General features: G+C 35.6%; 1 protein-coding gene across 1 annotated transcript; it reads right to left on the bottom strand.

The window, feature by feature from the left end:
• Positions 1 to 1569: 1569 nt before the first annotated feature.
• Positions 1570 to 5330, bottom strand: LOC102804204 (outer dynein arm-docking complex subunit 3-like). The gene is made up of 12 exons (XM_085491951.1): positions 5264 to 5330; positions 4669 to 4790; positions 4450 to 4527; positions 4172 to 4345; positions 3971 to 4075; positions 3592 to 3880; positions 3372 to 3478; positions 3094 to 3254; positions 2815 to 2977; positions 2449 to 2583; positions 2243 to 2324; positions 1570 to 1776 (listed from the first exon to the last, which is right to left on the bottom strand). Exons 1-12 carry the CDS (start codon positions 5328 to 5330, stop codon positions 1655 to 1657), a joined length of 1605 nt encoding a protein of 534 aa, XP_085348077.1. The 3' UTR covers positions 1570 to 1654.
• Positions 5331 to 7734: the final 2404 nt, after the last annotated feature.

Here is a 7734-nt window from a genome sequence, read left to right as displayed (position 1 = left end):
GAGTCTTATTAGCTGGGGGCGTTTGAGTTTATGTTTCCGCGATCAGGGACAGCAATGTTTGTTTTAAAATTTCTAAAACGATTTGTAATGTGATCAGGTGAAAATAGTGTGTACTCAAGCAAGACGTTTACGGGGTTAGTTAGGTTTTACCACGCTCGGCTAGTTTGTTAGGGAGAACTTTGAGAAACCAACTTGTAATGTTAGCATGCCTTTATAATCAGCGCCCTCAAATGACGAAGAAGCTTTTGTTATGTACATGAGTGAAATCACAGTTCCGGGGGGGGGGGGCTGTGGTGAAATGCAGGTAGTCGCTTTACAGCGTCGATATTGTTTTGAAGTGTAGTATCATATCTTCAAACACAACTAAAACAAAGTTGTTAAATGAACGATGTCGATTTCACAATTGAATTGTTATCAAGTCTTGTTTTTTTCCCGAAAGTACGAAAATCCTGGAAATAGCAAAAATGCGAAGTAATGAAATGACTGTGAAAAAAAAGCGTTTTCGCTGCTTTGTGGACGTTGTTTGTTCGTGGTGGTCAGTTACATTGTACTTGTAGGTAAGTCTATCTACGAGACAAGAACTAAACATAAAATGTTTTAGACGGCAGGACATCTACGTTTAAATTTATTTATTTACACTTTTTATGTTTTTAGCTTGTTCTAATAGTGATGTTTGACATATTTGCAGTGGGAATGCAACTTCAAGTCCACGGTTTAACCACAGGGAGTTGGACAAACTTATGTATTTTAATAAATTATTAAATAATAAAATGTTATATAACTTTTCTTTTTTTTACCCCCCCCCCTTCTGATATCGATTTCAAGTAATCACTGATCTTTGTTTATACCACTCTTTCCTTTATCACTGTCAATCTTTGTTACGCGCTAATGTTATATGCAAATTTTAACGCGCGATGTAGACACCACAAGTATACGCATTTTCCTCGTATTAGAGAGTGGCCCAAAACATGTTTAACGAAAGAGGGGGCAAGGGGGATAGCAGCTTGTACAAGTTACAGGAAATAAAAAAGGCATTTTACAGAAAATAAAATGAAAGTTTTTACACTTTACAGATAAAGCAAATTCCTAATTACATTTTACACTTTTATAATATATTTGATATATTTGATAATGTGTGTTTAAGGAACAAAATTGGAAATTGCGTACGGATTACAAAATTTAATGTGGGAAATGCTTTATACACTTACAAAAAATAAGATCTTTGTACAAATTACGGACAAATAAAATATCTGATTACATTTAACACCTTGTCCATGTATATATACGAATTTACAATTCTTATTTATTTAAATTACATTATTACGAAAATAAAAACAATTGATTACAGCTTATGAAAATACTCCTTGCTAATGTTTAACCTCAGACGCCCAGTATCGTCGTATCCAGCTTCGCTTCAGACACATATCGGTGAGGGCAGTACATACGAACTGGAAAACTGAACAGCCAGACAATCATAAATGCAATTCGAAGTACAGGAAATCAAGACTAAGAATAAATAGGCCTAGACTGTACCAGAGACTAACAAATGTACACAACACACTACAAATATAATTTATGCATGATTCATTTTATTATATCTTCAATCAATTCCATATTTTATGTGACAATTTTTTTTTCAACCAATGTATAAGGTTTAGTTTTTCCTTTTGCGACTTCGTCTGTCTGTCTTTTTCTCCAAGATTTGCTGGCCACGATTTTTAATGTCCTGTCGTGTTGGTGTTTCTTCATTATCCTGGCTGTCATAGTCCAACTCATCTGAAAATATAATTAAAACACAGTAAGACAATAAATATTATTTGTCAAAAGTGGTCACATGATCATTAGATAAATATTGATATTGGCTTCTGCAAGTGTGTATATCTTACATTTGATGCTGGGTAACACTCTCAAATGAATTTCTCCACACAAGGTTAGTTTTGAGTTAACTCAGGAAATTCTTCTTCAGTTTCACCTAATATTTACTGTCATGTTTTTCTCTTTCCATATAATAAGACAGTTATTGACCATGACTTTGACCAATATCAATAATATTGTACCCCAAGTTGCTGTTATTGGTCTCAGCAATAACAGCCACTTGAGGGATGATAAATCTGGATATCAGACTCAGACAAGACAAATACCTGTATAATATTAGCAGGTAGCAGATTTTTCACCAAATCTCATGGTATTCAGCATGACTTGTGCAATTCAATGTAAATGATATACTCTAACATTGACTTACTTGATTCATATGTGTTTTCTTCTTCCTGAACTTGAATCCTAACATTTTCATCTGGCAGAGAGCTTTCTATGTATTCCTGGAACTGAAAAAAGAAAAAAAAACACACATTTTAAAATACATACGTTCTGGTTGTATTAGTATAATGGTCACATGAGTGCACTCCTAAGAATCGATTAATACACCATTGACAATAATATGAGATGTACCTCAACTCCGGAAAGTGCTTTCATTACAGCGTTGGTGTCTTTTAGCTTCAACAGGTTCAACAAGGTCTGCAGTTTGTCCTCAACAAGCCCTAGTTGATCAGTTATATCACCGTCAATAGCATAACTTCTCTTTGGCTGAAATAAAAATCAAAAACAAATATTTATTTAGAAAACATACAGGAGACTACCCCAAGCGCTGGAGGTTGTAATGTTCTGCCCGCCTGGTAGGATAATGCTACACAAACAACAACATTATTCTACTGGGCGGGCGGAACATTACAACCTCCAGCGCCTGGGGTAACAGGAGACATGTTTGTATTTAGAATCAAAAGTGGTTATTCGAATTCGAGTTCTAGCAATAGTTACTGGTTTAAGTTTGATGGCAAGTAATTTGTGATGGAGAGATTCAATGCCAGTGCTAGTTTCCACCATGACTTTCTCTTTTCTTGTCAATGCATCTCTCAGCACTTGGGATCTCTTCATTTCTTCTGCTGAACTACTCTCCATTTTGTCGACAAGAGTCTGGTTTCTAAAAAGTAAAATAACAAAGAAATATGGCTATCGGTAACCTCAATTAAACAAAATCTGTTGTTCAAAACAAATACACAGGCACATAACAAATGTTATATTATTATTTTGACTTACTTGGCTGCCTTGCGTTCCCCAGAATATTTCATGTCTTCAAATTCTTTTTGTAACTTCATTTTCTGGCTTTTCATAGCAAAAATCTGTTTCTCTAAATATTTATTTTGTTCTTCTAAATGTTTACTAGTATTTTGTTGCTCCGTGACACGATGTAGGATATGCTGCAATTAAAAACGTACGCACATTATATTCAGTCTGGGACGAAGATTGAGAGATACACTCAAATAATATTCAATGATATTGAGATTAAGTGAAAGCTTAGGTGTGGGTTAACATACTTCAACATCTGAGATGGATAAGGCATCCATGATTGAATGCATAGAGTCTTCATACTCAGAGATCTTGACCAATGCTTCACAGTTGATTCTGGACTGCAGGCGAAGATCTGCGTTTACAAATAAGATAACAGACAATAAATAAACATACATGAAAAGGCATGAAAATGGAAACAATAGAATTGGTGAATATCCATGAGCAGGAAATAAAAGCACCACTCACCATTTGCAGAATCATCCTCGGTTTGCAATGTTGACCGCAATGGTCGCCTCTCAGTTTTTTCAACCAAGTCTTTTAGTTTCTCGGCCTGCTTCTTTGTTGCATTTAAGCATTTGTCTCGTTGTATTTTGGCTCCAAAGACTTTCAGCTCAAACTTGGTTAGCTTAGACTTTATCATTTCTTTACCAGCAAGAGCATCAGTGTGGATTTCCTTCAGCTCTGCCATTTCCATTTTTTGCTCTACAATGGCGGATTCCAAGGACCTCAAACGGTCAGGAAATGCCAAGCTCTCCTGTGAGATCACATGAAAAATATGTAAATATCATACATGTAACGTATTTATTGATAGTGTTTGTATTGATAATGATAACAATCAGCCTACCTTTTCCAAGGAATTCAGGATCTGTTTATAGTTGACCTGGACTTTCACAGCTGTGTCAATCTTAATTTTGGCTTTGTCTAAGCTGTTCTCCAACTTTCGAATTTCCTGTTGATGTGATAAGAAATGGTAAATAAACATAATAAAAAAATGTGGCCAACACAGATATTGTGTGAATTTTCTCTATTGAAGACTTAGTCTCACCTGTTGATATTTCTTGTCTTGATGTGCAGCGCCCTCGTGCTCTAGATCCACATTACGCAGGTACATCATTTGAAGATTCTTAATCTCAGATTCTTTCTGTTGTCGTTTATGTTTGAGAGCGTTGAATAGCTTGGCTTTTTCACACACCTTCTGGTCCATAATTGAAATGGCTTGCTATAAAACAAATATATTTAATAAATACAATGAATTGCTACAGTGTTGTATATTATGGTGTTATCCCTCGAGTGAGTCAAAACCAGATCGTATTTTCTACTTACTGGGGCACTGGCTCTTCGAAGAGAAAGACGCTCACGATGACGTTTCAAGAATGCCACTCCAACGACTTTCTCATCTTCCTGTAAATAATAAATAAAAGAAATGTAGTAGTTGTTTACACATTGTAATATTTATAAATAAATAAATAAATAAATAAATAAATAAATAAATAAATAAATAAATAAATAAATAAATAAATAAATAAATAAATAAATACTAACATTAATACTCTTCGCAAGTTGAACACGTTTCTTTTTACATTCTTTTCTAAGATGAATAATATATTCGTCGTTGTGTTTCTTTGCTATTTCGGAACTATCAAAGTACGCCCTGTGATCGCGATCTGAGAACCACAGCAGAAGTAACGGTAAATTAGTATAAATACTAAATAAAAGTTTTCAGTTACATATTATAAGTCACCAGTTGTTAACTATATAGTCTCGCCAGTCTTCGTTTACATTAAAACTTAACACAGGAGAGATTCGCCATGAAAAGTGTCTGCTCCGCGTCTTAACGCGTCCGCGGACGCGTCGTACGATAGAACGTTTTCAAGTGACGTCACAGACGCTACTGATGTTGGTGAGGGAGTACAATGAGTGGCGAATGTTTGCATTGAAACAAAACTACCAACGCATCAAATAATATACTATTTATGGCATAAATTGTGTGATTAAATCTGAAAACAAAATTGAACATGCTTGTCGGCAGTCACGAACAAATAGTAAACATTTGAACGTACAAACCAACGAAATATGAATGGGACAATTTTTTTAAAGCATTTTCGGAATATATTATATTAAATATGCGATAACTCACCTTTGAGGGCAAGCTTGTTTCTTAGTTCATCAACTTGGTCTTGCAGCGTCCAGCCAGTGCGCGACATTTTAACCTGGTAACAATCGAGGAAAATTAATGAGCGTACAAATAAACAACATGGTGGTAAGAAAAATGTCTTGAAACGAAAATGCGACTGTTCAAACGTTATACTAGTTATGATCGATCTTATATGAAAAGTATGCGCCTATCTTACCACAGCGTGAGAAGAAATGCGTGGATTGTGTAGAGAACTTTAAAGTACGTCTTGTCAGTATGGTGCGTTGCGGCTAAATGTAACGCGCACTGAGGCGTCCGACCACGTTACATAGCAACTTGAATGGGCGTTCTGGAACGCTGTAATATCGCGATATTCTGCGTGGTTTGGGGCCGGCGCAATGCGTTCAGTGCATTGCATTTTACACTCTAAGTTATGTATAGGGGAAATATTTCAGTAAATTAATTATGTAAATATCGAATAAACACTTGTGCCAATTGACCGACTACTACGCTATTTGCGCTGGCCCACTGTCCCAAGGCAAGTGCATTTCTGTGAGGACCAGTAAGGGGTTAAACGTTTAAAACCACGAGGGGTGGCTGGAAGTGCATTTTTTCGTGGTGTCTTGTCTGAACATTTATTATTTTCACAAATGTGCCAAAACATATTTTCGCTGCAACACCTTGCATGCATTTCTCGGTGTCTAGGTTGCGTTCTTCAGCATTTTTTTCCAACCACCCCTATGATTTTTAAATAGTCGACCCTTAAAATATTTTGAATGATGGTCCACCTATATAGTTATTGTTTTCTATTGAATTTCGTAATGTTGACAACCACTTGTCATTGATATCCTGTTATTTTCTTTTGCGCCTCAAAATTGCAGGTTATGAATAGGAGTAGGAACATAATGTCTTCCTTTATTTGTCAATTTTATGTAGGGTTATCACATTCAGTGTCATGCTTTCCAAAAAAAAGCATATTTTTTACCAAAATGTTCTCCTAGTAGGTGTCAGTGTTTATGGAAGGTACTCCCATATACGGGTATGCGTCACAGTTTTGACAGTTTTCGTCTATTTTAAAAAAAAAATAGCAATATTTTGACGAATAGCGCCCTCAATGTCAACCTTTTTGGGTTCAGTTCTTAACTGGACGCGGAGCACTCGCACCCAAATTCAAAGTAACCCCCGACTTGTTTCAAACATTGTCATATTTTTCGACCGTTTTCTTGCTCATACCATGCCATACAATACACGTGTAACATTGCATATAAAAAGAAAGAAAGTGTGATGAAAATATGGGGTTACCATACTCAGTTTGGAGAAAACATACGTATGCAATGAAATGAGTATATTTTGTCAGTTTTAGTGCATTTTACTGTTGTTTCCTATGGCGATGATGTCTATATCTATATTTTATAGTCGATTTTTAATAATCAAAATAGTTTATTGTTTGCAAACAATACATTATTTAAATTGACGATATAATACTAAAAATGTTAAATGTATCACAGAAAACAGACGCAGATCAGGCAAGAAATTGGTTATGAAATAATATAACTGTAAAAATACAACCCATACTAATGTATAGAGCAGACACACTAGTATTATGATTAATTTCACTATGTTCACAGCAAAACAAAATGCATACCGTACTGTGGGACCCCAAATGTGTCAACAACGGAAATTGGAAAAGTGGCGTTTCGAGTCGGCGTCGCCCACGTGAGTTTTACTAAATTGACATTATAATGTATTATTTACTAAAACGCCTACTTATTTCTTTAATCATCTGCGTTATTGCACTCAATTTTTAAACTATGCACTTTTAGTGTGCGTTGCTTCGTTGCTTAGGGCTCAATTCCTGTGTGCGGGCAGATGAAGACCCTCTCTCTAATTTGGCTAAGCGGAGAAAAAAGCGTAAAGAACTTCGTGTGAACAAACACTATTTTCTTGGAGATTTGGTGAAGTTTAGTTAAATTAGGGTATGGTAAATGATTTAATTCAGACAACGTGTCTATTATATAGAATTTAAATTCAGGTCTAATTACACATGAAGATTTCAATAATATGTTTGATTTTCAGGCCCGTAGTTTGGGGGGGTTCGGGGGGTTCGGTCGAACCCCCTAAATTTTGGAAGTGAATAGATTTATGATCGTAGATTAGAACATAATAAAACAAACAGTATTAATTAAAATAATTATCATCGTTTAAATCACTTGACTCAGTGAGGTAACTATCAGACTCGGTCGAAATTGCATAGTAATGAGCATTTAGGTGGCAACGAGCTTTAAATGTCAATCGTGAAGTTACTTCGTCTTAGCTCAACAGCGGCCAATCAAAACAGGTTGCTATAAATAGGCAAGCTTTTAGTCGGTGATTCCGCGATGGTGTAATGAAGATTAAAGCAACATTAAAACAATAATGGGGACAAGAGGGGTAGCTGGTACAGTTTTACGGGAAATAAAAAGGGCTTTTTACAA

The sequence above is a fragment of the Saccoglossus kowalevskii genome, chromosome 17 (assembly GCF_978046115.1).
Source record: "Saccoglossus kowalevskii chromosome 17, keSacKowa6.1, whole genome shotgun sequence".
Taxonomy (NCBI): domain Eukaryota; kingdom Metazoa; phylum Hemichordata; class Enteropneusta; family Harrimaniidae; genus Saccoglossus; species Saccoglossus kowalevskii.
Note: the sequence above shows the minus strand (reverse complement) of the source record. Positions and strands in the feature narration are given on the sequence as shown.

Bases quoted from the DNA above. Each gene is read 5' to 3' on its own strand.
- LOC102804204 (XM_085491951.1), bottom strand. From the start codon at position 5,330: ATGTCGCGCACTGGCTGGACGCTGCAAGACCAAGTTGATGAACTAAGA. The intron at 3,255-3,371 runs GTATGTTAACCC...TTTTAATTGCAG, and splicing joins TATCCATCTCAGATGTTGAA to CATATCCTACATCGTGTCAC. The intron at 2,325-2,448 runs GTACATCTCATA...TTCTTTTTTCAG, and splicing joins AAGCACTTTCCGGAGTTGAG to TTCCAGGAATACATAGAAAG.